General features: G+C 39.4%; 2 protein-coding genes across 2 annotated transcripts; one reads left to right on the forward strand and one right to left on the reverse strand.

Annotated features, from left to right (window-relative positions):
- Nucleotides 1–393: 393 nt before the first annotated feature.
- On the reverse strand, nucleotides 394–10,005 carry LOC106177920 (multicopper oxidase 3-like). Its single transcript, XM_013560863.2, has 10 exons — nucleotides 9,865–10,005; nucleotides 7,176–7,411; nucleotides 5,642–5,808; nucleotides 5,029–5,279; nucleotides 4,593–4,729; nucleotides 3,890–4,171; nucleotides 3,411–3,695; nucleotides 2,942–3,127; nucleotides 2,294–2,441; nucleotides 394–1,650 (listed from the first exon to the last, which is right to left on the reverse strand). The coding sequence occupies exons 1-10, from the start codon at nucleotides 9,929–9,931 to the stop codon at nucleotides 1,379–1,381; spliced, it is 2,031 nt and encodes a 676-aa protein (XP_013416317.2). The 5' UTR covers nucleotides 9,932–10,005; the 3' UTR covers nucleotides 394–1,378.
- Nucleotides 10,006–19,037: 9,032 nt separating this feature from the next.
- Nucleotides 19,038–24,252, forward strand: LOC147759335 (uncharacterized). The gene has a single exon (XM_086997390.1). It carries the CDS (start codon nucleotides 19,663–19,665, stop codon nucleotides 24,250–24,252), a length of 4,590 nt encoding a protein of 1,529 aa, XP_086853516.1. The 5' UTR covers nucleotides 19,038–19,662.
- Nucleotides 24,253–25,074: the final 822 nt, after the last annotated feature.

Below are 25,074 nucleotides of genomic sequence, written 5' to 3' on the forward strand. Positions count from 1 at the left end.
TCATTGCTTTGACATTCAACAAGTGACGTGGACGCTAGTCTAGCTGTCGTGATAACGTGATGATGAAAATTTACACTTGCACAACTTGAGAAAATTGTATGAAGTATAAGTTAGTAAACTTGTGTCAACGTTTAGATTCATACATTTTCAATCTTAAGTACCGCTAAAGTTCGCGGCAGGACTGCTATTTTAGCACGGTGTCCGATATTTGCGAATTTTGTGAGACTATATTTTGTCTGTTGGTAAAAGCTCAATATATAAACAATCTATATATTTTCTATTGTGTTTTCTAATGGTTTGGGGTTTTGCACACATTGTCACCTGCAAATACACTCTTGCTAAAATGATGGAATGCTGTAATTCTATACTGGCTACGACAAAATGTAATTTACAACCAGTTTTTTAGTGCTTTATTATAATTCCAAACTCTGCATTTCGGTAACAATATATTTATTGTGTTTTTTCGTTTGGGTTCATCCTTGTGATCAATTACAAATTTAGTAAATTGTTGACAATTTATAGAGAAGAGCAAACGTCATATTCAAGAAAGCAGGAATAAGAGTAAAAAAGCAGAATCACCCAAAGCCAATTCCTTGCTATTAAGAATAAATCATTTAACTGTCTCGGGTATTTGCCACATACACGAATGAGGTCCAAAATTCTTCGTGATACTGATCTGACCAGTTTCTGGAGTGTGATGGTTCAGATAAAGCCACCCCTCGACAAAAACACCTGCCTCAGCTCGTCCCATGCAGTTGTCTGGACCTCTCTCCCCCTTACAGCACACAGTCTACAGCATCCTAACAGTCCTCAATGTGATGTTAACCAAGAGAAAACAGTCTAGTCCTTTTGCATAATTTTCAGGTCAATAAAGAATTGTTGTCTTCTGCGAGCACATTGAGATGACGCTTTGTATGACCAAAACTAGCTCTAGCAATTTGCACTATTTTTGTCACCAGAACTTGCATGACGGATATTCGCACAGCTGTTTTTCCACCCGTTTCAAAAAGCAACAAAGCTACAACAACATGAACATGTGCAGTCATCCAAGCTGTCAGTTGACTCATGGGTTTATGGACAGGAATGCACAGGGAGTGAATTATACGCGCGAAATATTTAGCATAAATAATTTTGACCACGTCCTCAGTTCTTTGCCAGCGTTACAGATGTATGGTCATTGAGATCACTGTATCTGCTTGCATTTTATGAATTTAGACTTTCAGTTGGCTGCGCATTAATTCTTCACCATTAGGCACCATTAAAAGCTAGCTAACATGCATTTTCACCATTCTTTTTAAGTCATATAATGACCATCAATAAAAACGCTCATTTAGATACATTAAAATTTAGAAACAGGAAAACATGGCCTTTAATACGTTTAGACAGTAAATGTTGAAACCAGAACTGTGACAAGCGCCACAAAAACAATCAGAGAATCAGTAGCTGATACACCACACGCAGAACTGGAATAACCCCAACGAGGGCAGCTGGTCGTGTTTGCACCTGTGTCGCCATCTTCTTCTTTCTGGTCTCCACATTTTGGAAAGTTCTTTGGTTTTGGCGGGAACTGTTCGGGTTCGCCTACTTGGAAGACCAACCCCATGCCGATCTCCACATGGTATTCTATGTGGCAGTGCATGAACCAAATACCTAAATGCAAAGTAAATAGATAATAAAAAGTTCTTTGGTTTTGGCGGGAACTGTTCAGGTTCGCCTACTTGGAAGACCAACCCCATGCCGATCTCCACGTGGTATTCTATGTGGCAGTGCATGAACCAAACACCTAAATGCATATTAAATAGATAATGAAAAAGAGGACATATGTAGTATCTGAATTTTCGAGGAAAGGTCAGTTTGACATCTGACAGATGAGAGAATACATAGGCATGAAAAACCGTCATACTGTACTATGTGTGGATGTATTCTTATTTACATTTCATCAACGTGCACGTGTGTAAGTATGTGTGTGTGTGTGTCTGTGTGTGTGTGTGTGTGTGTAATACGCGAGGACCGGTATGTGAACGTATTCGCGTGTGTTTGAATAGGCGTTACAGGTATCACTTCAGAACGTCATTATAATATAATGTTATTGACTGCGTGTTTGTCTCTACAGATAAGTCTAATAGAACACATTCACCGAAGTTTCATGATTTGTTCATCTAATACACAGTAACTGCTATATATCACTATTATGATTATAACAAATATGTTAATATAAAGTATCATTATTATAATGTGTCCACGCATGAGAACGCTTTCATAAGTTTGTATGCATATGTGTAAGTCCCCTCACCGGGATTATCGGCGACGAATCGAATAACCGTAAAACCCCCATCCGGTACTGTGACCGTGTCCTTTCTGATGGCATCCGTCAATTTGCGTGGAATTTGACCTTTCCTGTCCATTTCCTTCACTTTGTCCAAGGTAATGGACTCGTTGATCTAAAACGAAGGAATATCTGTCAGAATTTGAACAGGTTTCGCATATAACAATCTTACACCTATTACAATAAAAAAGAGAAAAAGGAACAAGAGGGAAGAAAAGAAAAAAGATGCATATTTGCATCTGGTGTATCAAGTATGTAGCCTAGAGAGTTGGACTTAGGTAGAGGTGGTTTTTAATGATATTCACTCCTTTTTATCCTCAGCAATACGATGTTATATTTTGAAATTTAATTCGGTTTACATCTAAGACAACATGTAAGAAAAATTTGCATGATTATTATCAGTTTCACATTAAAATTCCCAAAAATCCGCAGCTTATCTTAATGTTGACTCGATGTTTCTTCAAGAACCTCCAACCGCCACCGCCACCACCACCAAAAATCTCATAACCTTTCTACAACAATCCCGTCGAACGTTTTTATTATGAATAAAGAGTGGGAATCTCCTATCTTTTCTGTTATACCTGATCCCATATTCAGCTAACTTTGTGCACTCACCTTCTGTAAGGCAACCACCCAGAATGCATGGCCGTGGAGATGTATGGGATGGTTAGCATTGAAGGCAAAGCCTTCGTCTACCAGCACCAGTTCCACCACGTCTCCAAGCTTCACTTTCAGGAGGTAGATGCATTCACAGAACCTCGTAGTGCAGTCTGTGTGAGTGGTATGATTGCATACCCGTTCCTGAAAGAATGGAATCAATTACAAATAAGATAATGAAATAATACTGGACCTTACGTTAATCGAAGGTCCCGATGTTTCCATCTTATCTTAGTAGAATGTCAATGGATGAATCAAAACTTTCACTTTGATACCAATACAATGTTAGCAATGGTTTTGCACCAAACACGCTGCTCTGATTTTCAATTAAGACAAGCGTTTAGTAATTATATAGTATTGATGAAAGAACGTTCAATATTTCAATATTCTTTGAGACCATGTTGTTGTCACGTTAACGCCTCCTTACCATGGGGATATCATCCAACTGGCTGAGAGGAGGAGCTGGTGGCACTTCTATTGATATGTGATTAAACTGTGGTGTATACAAATGCTTATTATATTCAATGGCAGACACTGGGTAGTAGGTAGGGTCGTGGAAATAAAGATTGTCGATTTTGTTGAAATCCATTCCAATGTAAAATTTGACGTCGGCGTTAGGTTTTGAAATGGCGGCATTGTTAGGGTCAGTGTTGACGAGGTCTACAACTGGGACGTTCATGTCGTCCTTTTTCCGGTTCCACGGATTGAGAAGCTATTAGAAAAAATAAAAATAAGACGTGTTTTAAGCAACGTGGCCTAGAGATTTAAGATAAGCTGTTCAATCTCGGATGGATCAATTTATTTCTAAACGTATTATATCTAATAAAACCTAAAGCTGAATTTTGCTATAGGGCCTATGTGTGCTGACTCCTACTGTTACATATAGCAAAAGAAAATTCCCCAAACCTTTCCTGTTCGAATAGACGCATTGTATCCCTTTTCTTCTAATGGCTCATCTTCTGCTGAACCTCTATACCTCAAAATAGCTAACTGGTGTGCCCCCTTGAAGCTGCTGTCACAGTCCGCGAGTCCGGCAGCTCGTATCCAATAGTTACCAACTGCCTGCCTGGCATTCAGGACGAAGTCGAAGCGTTCCCCGGCAAATATGATGAAGGTTTCGACCTCGATGGGCTCAAAGGGTCGACCGTCCGAGGTGATCATGGTGAAGTTATGGTCATCCACCGAGATCTTGGAGAAAAAACTTGATACGATATAACATATATATGGCGCTTTTATCTTAGAACAGTTACGTTTGAATGCACTTAAACAAGTTATGCAGTTAAATATGTTATCGAACCAATATGATAATTTATTTAGCTTTTAATGTTACATATTAAAAATGTTGACTACCTATGTCACTTCTATACGCAACAAGAACATAAATAGGTGAATAAAGTAAACAAAGTATGCAATTACAGTATTTAGATCTACACGCTAACTCTTGTGAGAAGATTTACATAGATCCTATACCATGGGATTTCATTTAGAAAGGGAGCAGTTTAAACATAGACAAAAGTATTAGTGGATGACTAGATGTGCCGGTGGTTAAGGGTTAATCCAGAGGAATCACGGTGATCACGCTTGTGGTACTAAATTAGTGTGCGCTCACCTGAATTGGACAATTTAGAATCCCGTTACTAGCTACACGAAACCTGTACCTCCTGCCCTTATCTACATTGAAAACAGCATACGGCGTAAACGTTTCGTTGGTTGTTTTATTTCCATATAATTGATACGCTCCTTTGCCTACAAAAATTGATACCATATCTAATTGTTAGACTATAAGTGCATTTTGTTGATCAGTGTTAAAACACGGAACATAGTTTACCCCAAATGTTTTTTTACAATATTGGAAAGGGCAGTTTATGAGTATGGAGAGGGTCTTGAAACTTGATTCTGTCAGATGGATAAGATTGAATCATTACATCACTTATATACCAGTAAAGTTTGAAATAATTTCATTAATCAAGTTTATAGAGAACATAAACAAATTGGGATATTTAGACAATACGGGTGTTTGGAACATCAGGCATTATTTCATTTACCATTGATAAGAATAGACTGCGGCTTATTATCTCCGTCCCTGTGATGATGTGCAACAAATCTGCTCACTGTCAAATCCCCCAACCAATCAGTCACCAGGATGGTGTGTTCTGTGAGGTCCTCGTCATATAACGCGCTGTGTGGGTCTATTGTTCGCGGCAGACGGACGACCAGAGGCCCAAAAACGCCGTCTGCTCGCTGAACACCCGAATGAGCATGCCAGAAATGAGTTCCTTTGTTGCCAGCTTTGAATCTGTATCAAAGGAAAATACGGTGTTTCAAAAATGCAAGAGATATACCGGGGTAGGTTTAAAAAGCAAATATATGCCTTCAATATTTTGAATGGATGCGTGACTTCTTGATAAAACATATGAATCACTCGAAGTGAGAGAGAGATAGAGAGAGAGAGGAGGGGGAGTGAGAGAAAAAGAGAGAAAAAGAGAGAGTGATAGTGGGTGAGAGAGAGAGAGAGAGAGAGAGAGAGAGAGAGAGAGAAACAGAGGGGGGGATGAGAGAAAAAGAAAGAGAGTGTGTGTGTGTGTGTGTGTATGTGTGTGTGTGTGTGTGTGTGAGAGAGAGAGGCCATGTGTATAAATAGATTTTCTAGTCACCAACCTGTAGGTAAACTTGCTGTGGGACGGAATTGGACACTGTGTCACCATGGATACACCGTCCATGTAGGGAGTACCTGTCTGGAATACGCCATGCCAGTGTACGGTGATACCGTCTGATGAAAACAGCTTGTTGCGGACGGTGACTTCTACGGTGTCGTTTAAGCATACCTGGAAACAAATATTTGAAAAAAGCACATTGGTCGCATTCAGAATAGGGGACTAACTTCTCCGAGGGTCAAATATGGCCGACCCACTTGAATACTTCCCCACGGGGAATCTGTTCAGTGTCTATGAGCGAATTAGACGGCAATCTTTTTAGTGGGACGCCATATTTGACCCTCGGACTAGTTAGTCCCCTATTCTGAATGGGGCCATAGAGCACACATGTCTGGGCATAAATCTTACCATCTGAAATATAAAACTGGAGTGAGGGATGTTTTTGACCTTGTTATACAATCTGGAGGTGCGTGACCAGAAAAATCAACAAGGGCTTCAACATCTATTAATCGAGTTCCGTTATGCACCAGATATACCTGAGGTATGATTACTGATGATCATGGTGCAAATACGTGTCTATCTACTATATAGCACCACGCATCCTAATGTTTCTGTGTTATGAAACGTTACATGACAAGGTAGCCAGTAGGTGTTTAACACCAAAGAACGCTTTTCTTAGCGATACACGACACACTCTAGTATTAACTTGGTAGTTGTCCTAATGATCAACTGTGCACTTCCTCCCCCCCCCCCCGGGCGTCGTAGGTCACGTGATTCCATGAATAAGTTTCCCAGTCCGAAAAGGCCTGTTAAATCTACAACCCCAGACGTCTAACGTGCGTGATTGTTAGCACAGTACTGACTTTGACATTGATGGGCCATTTCTTATCGAATTTCGAGATATGAACCTGGCCATTGACCTTGCGATCAATCCCATCTAAGAACAAATATAAGGAAATGGAGTCCCAAATCCATAGGCAAATATGTCTAGAATTGACGAGCAGTTTGCTCTGTTTGGCAAATAAGCAAACGGATTTAGATTCGAGTAGTCATGGATAATTTGGTTCCTATTTCGAGCTAATGTTAGTATTCGTTTCGAGGATATAGAAGTCAATTTCTTTGCAATGTGAGGTCGTTGTAAATATTGAACTTAGATGTGACGAAGAATAATATTCACCATCAGTTCAAATCATATTCATATGCCAGCTATACTGGACCCCGTACCTCAGGTCATTATTATTATTATTATTATTATTATTATTATTATTATTTATTTATTTATTTATATGAAATCCATATGAAATGTTCACTGGACTTTACAGGGGTAAAATGAACAGAATAAGATGAATATAGTAAAAAAAAATACATAAAATAATATAGACAATTAAATGTATAAGGCAATAAAAAGATAAAAAGTGAGTCAAATCGGTTACAAAACCTTTGCATAAGTCCAAACGAAACAACGCATACAGATAATATACCCCAGTGCGTGCGTTTAAATATTTTTTTGCATTAATTTGATAACTTTTATTACATACGAAAATCCCTGGTCCCGGTAAACGTCTGTTAACAACACTAATGGCCCTCTTCGTTCCATCTGCAGCTACGCAGTGGGGGCGATCGCAGTCGGTCTTATTAAAGGGACAGTCGTAACACGCCTTGCTCAAAACGTAGTACCACTCTACGGTGAAGTCGTACTTGCAGGTCATTGGGGCGGCGCCATCTTGGCACGGTCGATTACATGGATGTGATGCGTCCTCCTGGTCGATTATACCTAAGAAAATATGTGGACAGTTTTCACTTAAAGATGCATACAAAGTCAATTTTTGCCACAAATACCAACCAAATGCCAGCATATGGTTTCAAATAGTATAACTAAGAGAATTACCAAAAGACATTGTTTCATATTACCCGAAAAATGATATTTGAATGGAATTTTCTGCTAGCTTTCTATGCTGCATGCTTTGGCATGTCGACTTTATTTGAGGCGTATAAGAAACTACTAGAAGTGGTTCATATGTGTTACTGGGAAGCCACGCTCCACCGATGGTCGGTTCATACATATGTACCTTTAAAGCTTTCAATACCTCAGTTAAATGACATTATCACCTCTTTGTCGAAAATAAATATGTTAATAGGTTAATTAGCTGATTAAATAAATGGGCGAATGAAAAGATACATTGATCTAGGCCTATCATTGAAATTGAAGAAATTTATGTGTTTTTGGGCATGCAACATATTGTGAGCGTCTTTCTACGTGATACCATCATATACATAGGTAATCAATTAAAAATATTAGATTTGAATAGGCCCCAATTGCTTTTGTTGATTCCATTAATTAATTAATCAATTAATCTATTTTCAGAAAATCAATGTTGTCATAAATGTGCATGCTTTATTTAAAAATCTCGCCAGTCTTCCAAAGCATGCAGTTATCTTAAATGCGACAACAACGCTGCTTTGTCCTCACAGATCTGTAGATTTACCCAGCATGGCGGAGGTGATCAAAGAACCATTGAACAATACACGCCTTCTTTTTTACCTTTGATAAAAGTCAAGTGCTATCAATGAAGGGTGTTATTCTCATACACACATGGTCTATTAAAGATAAAAAACGTGGCAAAAGATTAAAAATCGAGGGCCAACAAATAGAGGGAGGAAAACAGCTCGCTGTCGATTTTTTTTTTAGCATAACCTCATGGATTTCTTTTTGCAGTCATATGGGGCAAATATATTACCCCCCCCCCCAGTCTACCCCCCCCCAGTCTACCCCCCCCCCCCCCTCCGAATTCTTTCCCGCGATGAATTCTTGCTCGACGACAGCGTATCTTTACTTTAAGAATTTCGAGTACCTTGTTTTATCAGCAATATCAACCCGCCTTAGGTGAATGACAGCGTGCGGCGGATCTACGGTCAAGGTTAAGTCACAGACAGTGATTTGTGTCTCGGGATGTCAGGGGCCACAGCATTTAAAATGCTCCATATAATTTTGATCTAACGGATAACTAGATTTAAAACAAGGGAAGTAAAATTTGAACTTGTAAGGTGTGAAATATAATCTAAAGCTACTTATGCTCATTTCCAAAGTGTGGATATTTTCATTTTATACATTGAGACAAAGACCCTTAGATAATTGAAATGATAATAAAATGATTCCAAAATAGTATTTGCAAGTTATTGTGCAATACTGTGCTCCCTGACAGGGGTGTTTGTGTGCAACTGAACGGTTGTAGACTGGCTTACATAGACGAGTCTTAAACCTCTACAGCACCGCAACCATAGGCATACTGCATAAACAGAATCAAGATAAAAACAAATGCAGAGTAGGAGAGAAAGATGATTTTACATATAACCATCTATCCTTATTTCCATAGAGCCCTAGATGTAATATAATATTTGCATTATTCATGCCTAGAAAATTACCGAAGAGCTACATGTTGCTGCATTCCAGCAAACATGGACGTTATTACAAAGTTTTCATAAAGGATATATAACAAAAAAAATTATGGTAACGTTATAAAACTTCCTGTGGCACTGAACAGCCATCTCAACGAAAACAATATCGTCACGTTTTCTTCAGCGATAAAAGATCCTTACACAATGTGTTTTGCTCTTTCGCCCTCCACCTGTTTAGCTGCGCTGATGGTCAATTTCGATGCAGAAACACAAGTGGTAGGCATGAGTATGCTTTCACGTAAGACTCGTGTTGCTAATGAGGTCAAGTTTCAAACTATAGTTTGTGAGTAGTTAATGACCTGTAGAAAGTTTTTGAACATCGAAAGTCAGCGTTCCTATGGCAGTCTAGGGCAGTTTTGTAAACAATTAGTCCCCCAGAGGTTTGGTCATTAATTCTTAATAATGTCATTAAGAAATCTGCCACAGTAATGAGTAAATCGTAGCACTAAGGCAAATAGAAAATAGACTATTTGTCTTATGGCTTAGATTTAAGACTAAAAGAAAACGAAGTAAGCTGATTTTTGGAATATTTGTCAAATCCAGCGTTTAAGCCTGGGGTATAATATTCCCAGTAATATGAAATGTTCTTTGAAGAGTCCTCATGCAACGTGCTACAAGAAGTTAATTAGACAAACGGGCTCTTAACCTTGCACACGTTTTCACTTACATTTCGGGGACAGTTCTTTACACAGCACCCACCCATGCAGCAACAGCTTGTCTTTTGCCAAAAGATTCAGACAAAGTTTAACTGGGATCAACGTGCAAACTTACCAGCAAAGCAAGACGTCAATAATACGCAGAGTAACAGAATATGGTTCGACACGTCCATGGTTCCCATCTCAGACAACGTCTCTGAAATGTAAGACGAGTGCGAGAGAGTTGCGAAGGACGCGTTTCATTATCTTTGCCGACTCCTACTGATAGTTTGGCTTATTTAGGCCACGTGGCTTTAAAATGAGTGCCACGGGTATGTTGCGTCAAGAATGTCGCAATCAGGACTTATCTACAAATGCACATTTACCATGTAGTACAGTGCGTATACACATGAACGTAGGTATAGCAGCCCGGTTGAGATGGGTGGGGAAAAAAAGTTGGAGATATTTTTTCTCTCGTAATTCGCTCTGCAGTTATAAAAAATTGGGCGACTTATTATAATATGTAGATAATTGAAGGAATCGTTTTAGCGAAGTAATGGACTTTTAAATTTTCCCAATTTCTTACAGAGTTATGGTAAGCGCCAGGAAAGGGTCAAATTTTAGTTAATCGAAAAAAATGTCTGTTTACCCCATTCATTTTGTACATGAGTATGAATTTTTACAGTGACTAGCTTTTACAAGACACTGTCATCATGTAGGGAATCAGGCTATAGCTGTTATACAGTATAATAGACTCCATTCAGAAAAGGAGACTAACTAGTCCAATGGCTAAATATGGCCGACCCACTTGAATACTTCCCATCGGAAAATCTATTTAGTGTCTATTAGCGGATTAGACGGCGAGCTTTGTAGTGGGTCGCCATATTTGACACTCGGACTAGTTAGTTCTCTGTTCTGAATGGGGCATAGAGCACACACAGAAGTGCGTTACTTCCGCAAAAATGGCAAGCCGTTGAGGGAGAGCGGTGACGTCGTTTTTGTTGAGGTTTGCGTAACCGCATCGTGCGCCATTTTTGATTTTGAGGGTCGACGCGGCGACATTGGTGTTAAACTGTAATATATTCTGTTTCTCTCATTTAGAATACACATAGTAACACCGGAAGCAGGATAAAGATGATTTTTAAAAGTGACTTAATCCCGCCACGCTCGGGCAAGCAGAAAAGCTACCCTTGGCTGAGGAATTTTGAAGTTGGTCTGCTCAGAGTATGTTCTGGGATTGGTTCATTATAAAAATACAACATTGTTGGGTCACATTGGTTGCAGTATCCATCTTTGTAATTATCTATAAGTAAAGGGTAAACGGCACGCTTGAATACATTCCGTCATTTGTGCGCGTAGCTCCTATCAATATAGCCATACTGTTTACCAGAAAAAATCACTTCTGCTACTCGAACATAAAATCAAAATTGACTATATGGGCTAAAGAGCTTTGAACTTTATGATTTTTCTAATGAACCAAAGAGATTCGTGTCAATGACACCAAGCCCCTTTATGTGACATTTTGTTTTCATTCACGGCGTCTTCAAAGCCCAAGATGCTAGCTATATGATGTTGGCATCGTTCTTTATTTTCAACATATCGATCCTCTAATTGTTTATAAAATAAAACAAAGATACAGTTCAAAAAGGTGATTGCCCAGGGTTAAATAGATACAGTAAGAAGACTTTAAGTATCTAGAATGTCAAGAGAGAGGCTTAATGTTGCAATAGAGCATTCCCCGGTGTTTATGAAGCGAGCTCTTCTTTCTTTGAATGTTTTTCTTTGTGCCGATGTCAGCACCATTTCCGCTACGTCCGTCCTCCGAGATCCCTATAGTGCTCCAAACATTTCACCTCGTCTTGTTTAAACATGAGCTGAAATCAAGATGGCTGTATAAAATATCAAGTCTTTAAAATATCCAAGCTAAGACAAACACAAGCGTAAAAGAAATGCCAATGTATTTAAAAAACTAAAGTTGAAATTTTTATTTATTTATTGCTAATTAATATACACATGGACAGCATGTACCTTAGATGAACCTTTTCCTATCTATTTCTCAGAACGCACTTACATGTATTAACAATCGCGACCAAAGCGAACTAATGAACTGCCCTTTGCCATTGATTGATGAGTTCTGAATGTCAATTGGGCAATTTGTCCTGGGCATTAGGCAAATAAAGGTGAAACTGCATTAAGCCGTGGTAAGATCGATAGCTGTTGTCGTATCAATAACATAAGTGATTGTTGTCAGTCAGAACACGCATGAGAGAGAGAGAGAGAGAGAGAGAGAGAGAGAGAACTAAATAGGGATGTTTTCCTAAAATTGAGCTTGGAGAGAGAGAGAAAAAGAGAGAGAAAGAAAGATGAGCTGAAACGATCTTGCCATATTTTGTTTTCTTTACACTTAATTGTTAAAAAATGAAACCGGGCAAAATAGTAGCAAATAGTAGCATCTAATTAGCAAACTGCTCTACCATATAGAACTACATGGTTGTATTTTGTCAAGCTTTGCTCGTAACTTGATACCGACAAGTGCTGGAAGTTGATCAAGTACATGTCACTCAGATACTCCCTTTTAAAATGGTTTAAACTGACACGGCGATTTGAAGTGAATGGCACATTATGGCACTTGAAGCCTACCTCACATACATATATTTTTACCAGAGGTCTGCCAGGTGATAATATCGTTTCTGGGCAAAACATCTGGCTGCGGTTCAGAGAAGTACGAATGGCCGTCGTAGAAAGTCTTTCAAAGATCGGTAAAAAAGATAACATACTATTGTGATACTTTTGAAATGTGGGTACATAGAAAAATGTTCTAAACATCATGAACAGAAAGCAAAAGTTACGAGAAAGTACTAAATTATCTAAAAATAAAAAAAGATCATTATTGGACACCATCAAAAAAGAAAATTAAATTATTTTGGTCATATCAAGAGAAATAATAATTTGCAGCTGCTGTTATTAGAAGGAAATTAAATGGAAAACGAAGAAAAAGGAAGACCAACATCATGGATGGACAACATAAAAGAATGGACCAATCAAAAATATAACGAAAGCATACGAATGGCACAAGACCGAGAGGCATGGCGATTCATGAGAGCCAACCTGTGGAGAGTGGATGGCACCCAATAATGACCATTGCGACTGTATTACATGTATACTGTAACTAATACAAGTTTACATTGCCAAAGTGCTCCAAATGTCTAGTCCGCTATAGAGATATAATTTAAAATTTAATCATGGAAGTTTATACATTAGCAATTGTCAATTGCCAATTCTAAAACACGTGTATTAACGATAAGTTTAATAATTGTCCATTCAAGGAGCCACAATTTGATCGACAGTGGTGGCCACGCCCCCTACCACGGAAGAAGCGTATAAAACGCTGACATTGGGTGTGTTACTCGTCAGTCTAAAACAGTTGAGTGAGGTTTCACTAAGATACCCCCCATATAGACGCAGAGCTTCATTTGCGCTGATACATGACTCGTTCGTCCTGTTTTGAAAACCAGTACCCGGTATAGCAAAACATGTGGACCGTGCGACACGTGACGATGCATCAGTATCATTGTTCCGGTTGGTAGAACCAAGTGAGCAGTTCTACGTTTGTTTGGCGGTGACTAGAAGAGGCAATAGACACTGTCAGCTGCCAAATTACTGAATAGGTAAGTAACTGGTGTTGTTTGTTAACGATGGAAAAGGTAAACTGATTTATTGACACATTAATTTACAAGTCATCAAACTTGCTGATTGAGTGTCACGGTTCTTAGCGCCGTGAAAGATGCTCGGGGGATTTGAGAACTATTAACCTGTTATTTTTTGACCCTGGAAGTATAAATGGGATGGAAATGTCACGACTCACCCGGAGCTACTGTACGATGTTTGTTAAATGGTGTTGCGAAAGTAGAAATACTACTACTACTACTACTACTTATAATAATAATAATAATACTGTCAACCGGTTCCAACGGCGTGACGTCCCTTACGTCGCATGCCGTGGCAGTTACGACACTTTGTTGTTATAATTTCTGTTCTTTTATTCAGAGTATCTGACTTAAACGTAATTTACAGACAAAATGTTAGATGTTGGTTCCTCCTTTTGTTGCAGATTTTTTTTATGATGCCCCACCCTATGTATGTATTTTTGTAGTAACTGTTGCTCGATACACAATATTGCTAGACAAACATTCCCTTCCCAAAGGGCACTTGTTTGACAATCTACAATTGCAGTTTTCTCTTGCGCATTTGCTGACATATATTTAAGTATTTTTTTATGACCATGACTACGCTGCACTGTAACTCACCCTTACTGTGGGTTTATTAAATATTCGGATGAGTCTGCTTCCCCGAGAGAAATGTTTGTCTAACAACTCCAAAAAGATATGACACTTTTTTGTTTTGTTTCTTTTTTGTTGAGAAGGTGGTTTAAACCAAACGTCGATTCCGTTATTCACGTGAATTTTTCGCCCATTCGAAGCTGTTCATTAGTAAATCTTCTGATAAGAGGCGTAGAAATCCATAACATCGAACAAAATGAACTTTTTTTTTTGGCATCCCTATTTATCGACACTATTTCTCCCGTCACGCGAAGAACGCAGACCGTAATAAACATCATAAAGCATTCTAGACGTACTGTATTAAAAGATGTCACTGTGTTGAAAGATCTCCATTGTTTTAAACTTCCATTTGTTCTGACTTGATTTATTCCTGTCACGCAAATTACGCAGACCGTGTATTTGTGAAAAAAAATATATATATCAAAATTTTGAATACTGACGGAGCTCTTAAAACTCATGTAATAATAAAATAACAGTAATGATAATAATCAAATTCTGATTTCTGATATGTGACGGTTAACTACATATGGGCAGTTGGAAAGGACGAGAATTTGAGGGAAACCAGTCATTTGTCACTGCTCTTCTGTGCAATTGCGGGTCATTTAACATGTTTTCCATAAAAAATGTGCCATTTTATTAATATCTATTTAAGATATACATACCGCACAAAGACATTTGGGGTAAATCTAAAATGAGACGAATAACTGATTTTTACGATTTTCCCGATAAAAGATGGTTTGCTTTTTTAAAATGCAACTGAACATTTCTAACAGCGTAGTGTCTTGGAACCTTGATATCCTGACTTTATATAAAACATCCAATATTGCCATGTTTACTTCACTGAAATTAAAATAATTTGAAATACATTACGCGTCACAGCGTTGTCACTCGACCTCTACACGCTAAGCGGCCCATTTGCTGTCTATGACATAGCAAGGAATCGATCCCCCCTCCCCCACCCCCCACCACCACCACATTTTATTACCCTGTCACATAGATTTCCATGCTCCGGCATTACTCACTAGTTCGATTTTTAATGAAAATGTATTCCGCGCATTAAACTGTAATAGATACGCTGGAATTGCGTTTACACCACTCGACTTTCTCTCTAGAGATCCAAAACATGTTCAGATGATACGTCCCAATTGTTCGATGAAATCAACAGTAAAATCATGAATAGCATACATCAGGAGGCCCATGTCACATTTGAAGACAAATGCTATGCTTGCATTTGCTAGTGAAAGCCGAGTTTTAAGGTAATACAGTCAACTGATACGTCCTGAATATATACGATTTCAGCTCTCCCTTCACACACGGTCATATGGTACACATACGTGTGGTCACTGAAAGGCTTTAAGCAAAACTACAGTAAGTGGCCGAATGGTTAAGCATCTTTTTTTACTCTGATTATTTTGTAAAAATTGACAAACTGTGTGCGTGGTTAGACATAATTTTCCCACGCACTGCGACCATTATCAAAAGTAAACCGTTTCCATTTTATTTGTTTCAGAGGCGATTTTTTTCACTGAGGACGGGTCACGTTCGCTATAGCATCAACGTAGATTCAGCATTCCAAATATATACAAGAATGGCATCAACTACCCATAGTGGAGACCAGAACATCTCTTCATTTACAACTACTCAGTCAACAATACTGTCTGATTTCACAACGCATGCAGCAAACGCGTTCACAGAAAACTTGACAGACCATTTCTCTGCGTCTTTGAGAAATCACACTAGAAATTATGACGTCACACACGGGCATCCCTACGTCAACAGCACATCTAACGACTTTATGACGTCATACCCAATGAACATGACGTCACAGCCCACGTATGAGTCAAGCCCACTACTTCTCTATAATTTTATCGTTGGCGTCTTCATAGTGGGTATCATAAGTCTTGTTGGCGTCGTGGGGAACATTCTTTCCGTGATCGTGTTCTCCGTGGATAAAGATCGGTCTTCGTCCTTTGAGCTTCTCCGGGCTCTAGCCTGCGTGGACGGAAGCCTGTGCGCTTTACAGTTCGTACATTACATCATTCCAAACATCTATCCTTATACAGGTAAGGGATTGCAATCTCAGTTTACAACACACACACTGTCACACCCATTTTAAAGGTTTGCAAATCCATGTTTGAATACTGTGTCTTCAAAATAATAGTAGGGTCTATGAATACATCATTTTCCATTGTTAAGCGCTACAAAAAAGGGAAAAATATCTTTGTTCCGTATACAAACAATCTGTAAGGAGAAAAAAATGGGGATGCACTCTGCCCACCCACACGCTGTCTTAATGTTATGGGTGAAGAAAGGGGGAAGCGAAATATTAAATGTCCTTTTTAATGTCGCCATTCATTTTATTTGGAGATTGTGCAGTGCATTTTCTTATCGCCAAGCAACATGTAGATTCATTGTGGTTGACAGTGTATGAAGACAGTTCATTCAGTAATGGTGTTTGTGTGTATCACAGCACAGGCCGTTGACGCAAACTTGTAGTAATGAACTGGAGAGCAATTTCCAATCAAGATGTGCCATTTGAAGAATTGCAATTGCAATGGCTCCAAGTGTCATAAGTCCACCAGAGAACGTGTTTGTGCCTGCATGACATTTGATCTTAACACCGTACCAGCTAGAAACTGGCACTAAGCCATTGTCCGGGCAAGTTCTTGATTTATCTTGGCTATTAATGTGTGTGTATGTAAAGGACAATAAGGCTAAATATTAGCACGGAAATGTAATTGATAAATTGGGGTTTTATATATTTGATCGCCTTTTCGAGACTTGTTCCCATTATATGCTCAATTTTTTAAAATTGAAATTCATATGCGTGCAGCAATTGGTAATTGAAGAAATACCTTATCAAAATATATTATCTACACCATTTTGTAAATTCAGTACCATATTTTTGCCTTTTGAGCTTTCCCGAAGGATCTCGAATTTCGCTCTATTTATCACAACTGATAAATGTCATCATATAATACTCACAAATCTCAGACTAATTTTATTTTGATCACAGTCTTTCCTATTATCATTTTGGGCGTAAATACGAACAATACGTAAACACTGATATGTAGAATTATGATCACGATGTATATTGAGTGTCTTACTGATGAGCTTTCAACTTTGCAGTGTTCGGTATTTACATATTTTTTATAAAAAAATAAAAAATTCAAGAAAAAAGAAATAGTCAAATAGTTATTTCCAGTAAATGGCTGATATATCACAATATATGTTGGCTTTACGTTTCCAGGTTATGAGTAACTCCTGTTGAGGTTTTAACTATGCGGTATAGAAGAAATAATGAAAGAGTTATTTCTGTTGGCTAATATTTCGTTATATATCTTGGCTTTACGTTTCCAGGCTACCTGAAATGGTACATGGACATGAACCCGACCATCATGCGGTACTCCTGGCCTACAGGGTACATATTCATGACTGCCTCAAACTGGCTCATCTTGGCTGTGGCTGTTGACCGCTATAACGCCGTCTGCCGGCCATTTCTCGCCAAAGAGCTCTGCACGGTTCGCCGTGCGAGAATAACCATTGCTATAATAATAGTTATGTCCGTTATTTTCACCATTCCAAAATATTTTGGGGCGAAAATGATAGGACAAGTGCCCTGTTTGGATAACCAAAATGCATACTGTTTTTACAATATTCTCATCGACAACGTTTGGTACCGTTTGGGGTACAGAGTTGTCCTTCATCTACTATTTCTGTACGTTGTTCCCGTGATTATCCTGGTGTTTGTGAACGTAAACCTGTTACGAGCCCTAAAGAAGGCCAAGAAGAGGCGTCAAACGATGACCAGACAGGACACTGCAAACCGCAGCTTGACCCGCTCCCTTGTTGTCGTCATTGGCGTTTACCTGGCGTTTGCGACCCCGACGCTCTTGTCTCAAATTCTTCTCGCGTTCCGTCAGTTCTTCGACCCCCGTGTACTGCGTTACTATCAGTACTACTTCACAATGAACGTCGCGCTTTTGGTTTTCAACTCGGCTGCCAATTTTTTCATCTACTGCCTCATAGGAACTCGGTTTCGGACTATCTTGTTCAGAGTCCTGTGCTGTTCTTGCAATAAGTTCTCTAAGGTATGCCATCACTGTACTGCCTCGACGTCCTCGGCGAAAGGTTCCTCAGGAAATGCTTTTTTGGAGGAGGGGACGAATACTAAATCGTCTTCCTCCGATGGAATAGACAATCCGATTTGTGCTGTGAGCGCGAAAGTTGACGGAAACGACCGATGTGACTCCGAAGGGACCGGAAGTGTTGACAGATGGGTTCCGGTTAGTGTCGCAACAGATCCCGGTGTTTAAATGTTTGAAAGAAGTGAAAAACGAAAAAGAATATTTCATTTGTGTAAATGACTCTATTTAACTTGTGTGTTTTTCCCCACTGAAAAACTACATGTAATGCAGTTATGTCATTGTGTTTACCTAAGTACGCTTTGTACCCGGTGTGACAGGAATGGACTCCCTAGGAATGGAAGTCTGGGCTCCCATATAATAAGTACAGGTTAGGGTTAGTTGGAGTATTGGGGTCAGTATATGGGAAGAATGTCACCTGTACAAAATAATGGGAAGGGGACTACCGGTACGGTTCCTAACGGATTGCCATTCCTGAGACTACAATTCCTGTCACACCGGATCACGGATCATCACAAAGATTTAATCCCTTTAAAATCATCTCATTTCTGGCCTGTCCGAAAGATAACTGTCGAAATCTTTTTATCTATCGATTTTTTAGTAAGGCTGGTGACAAACAAACAGACAGACAGTCACATAAAGACAAATGGCGGTGAGAACTTCTTGCTAAAGGTAATAAACACAAGGATTATTATTTATTTGATGTATATTAAAATGACAAGTTTAATGGACTCTTCTGGCTCTTTTCCTATCACAAAACATATCCATTGTGTAACATGAAGATAAGCCAGAGAGCCTGCAAATGTACCTTTGTGTCATTTGTGACGTTATTAAGTGCGGGACTGATTTTGAGTGCGGGATGTTGGTGAACGCAAAACGTGCGTGTGAACAGTCTAGACCTTGACAGTGAAAAACTGTATTTGAGATGCTGGAGAACGCAGCATGTGCGTGTGAACAGTTTGGACTTTGACAGTGAAAAACTGTATTTAAGACACTGGAGACCGCAACACGACCTGGACTATTTGAAGCCTAACTTAACTTACTATGAAAGGCAGCAGCACAGAATCTTAGCCTCAAGCGGAAAACGGCGCTTCGACAAATGGCAAGTCTACAGATAAGGACATGGAAAACGGTGCCTCGACAAATGGCAGTTCAACAGAAAAGGACATGGAAAACGGTGACATTGCGTCTGCAAAACTAAACTGTCTACGAATTTGTCAAGATTTAACTGTAGTCTACAAATGTTAAAGTTCATGTAACATAATAGAATTAGTTAGTGTATGTTAGTGGTTTGTAATATATTATTTTCATAGTTGATACACTGTTGTTTGTGTGTTTTTTTATGTGCGGGCCGTGTTGGACCGTAACATAAATTGGGGGCTCGTCCGGGAGAGATCAAGAACAAAATTAGACTGTGCATATGTTTAGTGAGTTACAAAATAGCAAAATATGGCTGAGCTGAAGGAGTTTTTAATAGCACCTTCCCTCCAGGTGTTGGAGAAATTTAAGAAGCTAGAATTACTAGACGTTGCCCGAATGTTGGAGATAGATGTTAAAAGGTCCATGAGGAAGTACGAAACCACAAAATTAATTGTAGAGTGTTTAGTTGATGAAGGCCTTTTACCTGAAGAAAGTCTTTCCGAATATACTGATACTCTAGATTCATCCATGGCAGCAGAAAAAATTGAGGCAGATAAACAAATTCGTCTTGAGGAAATTCAGTTGGAGAAGGCTAAACTTCAAGCTGCTCAAGCTGAGATCCAGGCTGAGCTTGAAAAGCGTAGAATTGAGGCAAATAAAGAAATTGAAATACACAAAATTGAGGCAGATAAACGCTTCAAAGAGCTTGAATCAAAATTTGCCACTGTTGAATCTAAATTTGATTTTAGTAAGAATGTCAGACTGGTACCCCCATTTAATGAAAATGAGGTGGATAAGTACTTTCTTTACTTTGAGAAGGTTGCTGGAAGTCTTGAGTGGCCTGTTAGTAAGTGGGCAGTCCTGTTACAAAGTGTGCTTAAAGGTAAAGCTCAGACAGCATACACTGCACTGTCTGCAGATCAATGCCTAGATTACAACGTGGTGAAGGCAGCTATCCTCAAAGCTTACGAGTTGGTTCCAGAGGCTTACCGTCAAAAGTTTAGGGGTCATAGGAAACAGGATACTCAAACATTTGTTGAGTTTGCACATGAAAAAGAAACGTTGTTTAACAGGTGGTGTAGCTCCAATAAGGTGAATGACTTTGAAAAATTGAGACAAACTATTCTAATTGAGGAGTTTAAGAGGTGTGTTCGTGATGATCTCAAGACTTACTTAAGTGAACACAGGGTTGAAACCTTAAAGGAAGCTGCTGTAATGGCTGATGATTATGTGTTGACACATAAATCAGATTATGGAAAAAAAGGTGTTAACGAGCATAGTGGTTCCAAGAATGCTCCACGGCCTGAAAATGGCCCATCAAAGCCATCAGGTCCTGTTCAGTCAAAGCCGTCAGCCTCCGGTCAGTCAAAGCTGACAGGCATTATATGTCATTACTGTAAAAAACCGGGTCATGTTATGTCAGACTGTTACTCCTTAAAAAGGAAGAAGCAAAGGGAACCAAATCCTAATGCATTTGTATCATGTTATAAGCCACATTCCACTGGATCACTTACTCCTGAAAATACTGTCTTGAAATCTGAAATTAGGGAGGAGTTTATTCCTTTTGTATCTGAAGGATCTGTTTCATTTTGTGATCAAACCAGCCCTGTACCCATCAAGATACTGCGTGATACTGGTGCTACTCAGTCTTTATTGTTGGAGGATGTGTTACCGTCTGATTCACATTCTGCCACTGGTGAGTATGTGATTGCGCAGGGTATTGAAGGTGGTTTTGTGACAGTTCCTTTACACCATGTTAACCTGAAATCAGATATTGTGTCAGGTTCTGTAGTTGTTGGTGTTATGCCCACTCTGCCGGTCAAAGGTGTTTCTTTATTGTTGGGGAATGATTTGGCAGGGAGCAAAGTTGTCGCGGAACCCATGGTGGTTTCTGAGCCAGTCCCGTTGTCCCAAAGTGACCCTGTGGTTAAAGAGGATCCCAGTGTGTTTCCTTCTTGTGCGGTGACTAGAGCTCTAGCCAAAAAGATGGCTGATGCCCAGAATATCGTTGTTGAGACAGAGGATGACCTTATTGACCTGTCAGCAACATTTTTAGGTCCCGTGGATGTTCCTTTTAATCATGTCACTGGTTCTGAGGATTCTAGCAAGTCAAAGGCAAAAATGTTCTTTTCTAGAAATCAGCTTGTTTGTGAGCAGGAGAAAGATCCTGAATTATCCTCATGTTTTGATAAAATTCTCTCAGAAGAAGAACTTTCGCAGGTTCCAGTAGGCTACTTTGTTAAGAATGGTGTTTTGATGAGGAAGTGGAGGCCCCCCGAAGTCCCAGCCTCTGAGGATTGGTTAGTTTTGAACCAGATTGTTGTGCCTAGAGTGTATCGGGAGGAAGTGTTGAAGTTGGCGCATGAAGTTCCCATGGGTGGTCACTTAGGGGTGAACAAAACGTGTGATAAAATCATGAGACATTTCTATTGGCCTAGGTTAAGAAAGGACGTATCACAGTTTTGTAAAACCTGTCACAGTTGTCAGATGGTTGGAAAACCCAATCAGAAAATTCCCGTTGCTCCACTCAAGCCCATTCCAGCATTTGAGGAGCCGTTTAGTAGGGTCATTGTGGATTGTGTAGGTCCTCTGCCAAAAACGAAGTCTGGAAATCAGTATTTGTTGACAGTTATGTGCGCATCCACACGTTTTCCCGAAGCAATCCCGCTCAGAAACATTACAGCTCCAAAGATTATCAAGGCTCTCATCAATTTCTTCACATTAGTCGGATTACCTAAAGAAATTCAGTCAGACCAAGGTTCGAATTTTATGTCCGGTCTATTTCAACAAGTTGTATGTGAATTAGGGGCTAGACAGATTACATCAAGCGCTTACCACCCAGAATCACAAGGGGTGTTAGAAAGATTTCATTCTACATTAAAGAATATGATAAAAACATTTTGCTTCGAGAATGAGAAGGATTGGGATGAAGGGGTCCCTTTGTTATTGTTTGCAGTCAGAGAGTCTGTACAGGAGTCGTTAGGCTTTAGTCCTTTTGAGCTGGTGTTCGGGCATAGTGTTCGAGGACCATTGAAGTTGTTGAAAGAAAAGTGGTTGCAGGAAGATTCAGAGGATGTTAGCTTGTTGGAATATGTGTCCAGGTTCAAGGAGAGATTGCATAGGGCGTGTGAGTTGGCTCATGAGAACCTTAAGTTGTCTCAGGTCAAGATGAAGAGGTTGTATGATAAAGTGGCATGTGATCGCAATTTTTGCCCAGGTGACAAGGTCTTGGTGCTGTTACCTATTCCAGGTAGTCCTTTGCAAGCTAGATACCAGGGTCCTTATGAGATTCTGAAGAGGGTTAATGAGGTTGATTATGTTGTTAAAACCCCTGATCGGCGTAAAGCTACTCAGTTGTGTCACGTGAACATGCTAAAAGCATATCACCAGAGGTCAGATAAAGTTTTGCCTGTAGGTGTTGTATCAGAATCTAGCCCAGGTGTTGAACCAGAAGAAAAGTGCCCTGTGAGACTTTGCAATTCAGATATTTTGGAAAACCTCGATGCAAAGTTAAGTCATCTGTCCCCTCTAGAGTCAAGTGAACTGAGAACATTGTTGTTGGAGTACCAGAGTGTATTCCCTGATGTGCCTAACAAGACTCACATAGCCGAGCATGATGTTGATGTTGGTGATGCAATGCCTGTAAAGCAACATCCTTATCGTGTAAATCCTCATAAAGCTGAAGCGATGGACAAAGAGGTGTCATACATGTTGGAAAATGGTATTATTGAGGTGAGTCAGAGCAGTTGGGCTTCACCCTGTGTTCTGACACCAAAGTCGGATGGGTCTGTGAGGTTTTGTACGGACTATCGAAAAGTGAATTCTTTGTCAAAAACTGATTCTTATCCCATACCTAGAATGGCTGATTGCATTGACAAGATCGGTAAAGCAAAGTACATCACAAAATGTGACCTACTGAAAGGATACTGGTGTGTCCCTTTAACAGAAAGGGCAAAAGAAATATCAGCTTTCGTCACCCCAAAGGGTCTATATCAGTATAAGGTCATGCCTTTTGGTATGAAAAATTCACCAGCGACATTTCAACGTATGATGAATGAGTGTTTAGCAGATATTGATGGTGTGGAGGTATACATAGACGATATTGTTGTGTACAGTGACACCTTTGAACAACACCTCCTTTTGCTGGGTAAAGTGCTTCAGAGATTGAAGGAAGCACATTTGACTGTTAATTTGGCAAAAAGTGACTTTTGTCAAGCCAGTGTGGTCTATTTGGGACCTGTGGTAGGTCATGGGAAAGTGGCCCCTATTGAGGCAAAAATTCAGGACATAGTGAATTTCCCTATACCTCACAACAAACGCAGTCTGATGCGATTTTTGGGCATGGCTGGTTATTATAGAAAGTTTTGTAGAAACTTTGCTGATATTACCTCACCACTTACAGATTTGTTGAAGAAAAACACTAAGTTTGTGTGGTCTGATTCATGCCAAAAAGCTTTTGGTAGGGTCAAATCTTTGCTGTGTGCAAACCCTGTTCTTCAAGCCCCAGACTTCCAGAAACCTTTTAGTTTAGCAGTAGATGCAAGTGATGTTGGAGCGGGTGCTGTGTTATTACAGGTAGATGACAATGATATTGAACATCCTGTTTGTTACTTTTCCAAGAAGTTTGATGTTCACCAAAGAAATTATTCTACCATTGAAAAGGAAGCCTTAGCTTTAGTTTTAGCTTTACAGCATTTTGAAGTTTATGTTTCTGCATCATGTCAACCAATTGTTGTATATACAGATCATAACCCACTGACTTTTCTTGATAAGTTAAAGAATAAGAACAGAAGATTGTTGAACTGGAGTTTGTTACTGCAAGAGTTTAGTCTGGATGTAAAGCATATCCGTGGTGTTGACAATGTAATTGCAGATGCACTTTCTCGATCATGTAGTTAAGTTTTGTTAAAAAAAAAAAAAAGTTGTCATATATTCCAACTTTTCCCTTTAAGGAGGGAGGTGTGACGTTATTAAGTGCGGGACTGATTTTGAGTGCGGGATGTTGGTGAACGCAAAACGTGCGTGTGAACAGTCTAGACCTTGACAGTGAAAAACTGTATTTGAGATGCTGGAGAACGCAGCATGTGCGTGTGAACAGTTTGGACTTTGACAGTGAAAAACTGTATTTAAGACACTGGAGACCGCAACACGACCTGGACTATTTGAAGCCTAACTTAACTTACTATGAAAGGCAGCAGCACAGAATCTTAGCCTCAAGCGGAAAACGGCGCTTCGACAAATGGCAAGTCTACAGATAAGGACATGGAAAACGGTGCCTCGACAAATGGCAGTTCAACAGAAAAGGACATGGAAAACGGTGACATTGCGTCTGCAAAACTAAACTGTCTACGAATTTGTCAAGATTTAACTGTAGTCTACAAATGTTAAAGTTCATGTAACATAATAGAATTAGTTAGTGTATGTTAGTGGTTTGTAATATATTATTTTCATAGTTGATACACTGTTGTTTGTGTGTTTTTTTATGTGCGGGCCGTGTTGGACCGTAACACATTTAGTGCTCAATAAAAATAAATATGACATATTAAGGCAATTCAAAGCATTTTTCTTTCCCGTAGCATTTCAAGTTGTATATTTTCAAAGCCGTCTAAATTTCAACAATCCCGAAGAGCAAAGCACTATTTAATGTGCAACAGGGCAAATTTATATTTGATCATGTCGCACGTTGACTTTGTTCCGATACCATTTATTGTCCTTGTTTTT

This window comes from Lingula anatina, chromosome 10 (genome assembly GCF_051362555.1).
Source record: "Lingula anatina isolate TDL-2025a chromosome 10, LinAna3.0, whole genome shotgun sequence".
In the NCBI taxonomy this organism is placed as follows: Eukaryota; Metazoa; Brachiopoda; class Lingulata; order Lingulida; family Lingulidae; genus Lingula; species Lingula anatina.

Coding starts and splice junctions, on each gene's coding strand:
- LOC147759335 (XM_086997390.1), top strand. CDS start 19,663: ATGGCTGAGCTGAAGGAGTTTTTAATAGCACCTTCCCTCCAGGTGTTG.
- LOC106177920 (XM_013560863.2), bottom strand. CDS start 9,931: ATGGGAACCATGGACGTGTCGAACCATATTCTGTTACTCTGCGTATTA. Junction 7,412..9,864: donor ATTGACGTCTTGCTTTGCTG/GTAAGTTTGCAC, acceptor ATATTTTCTTAG/GTATAATCGACCAGGAGGAC. Junction 3,128..3,410: donor AGTTGGATGATATCCCCATG/GTAAGGAGGCGT, acceptor CCATTCTTTCAG/GAACGGGTATGCAATCATAC.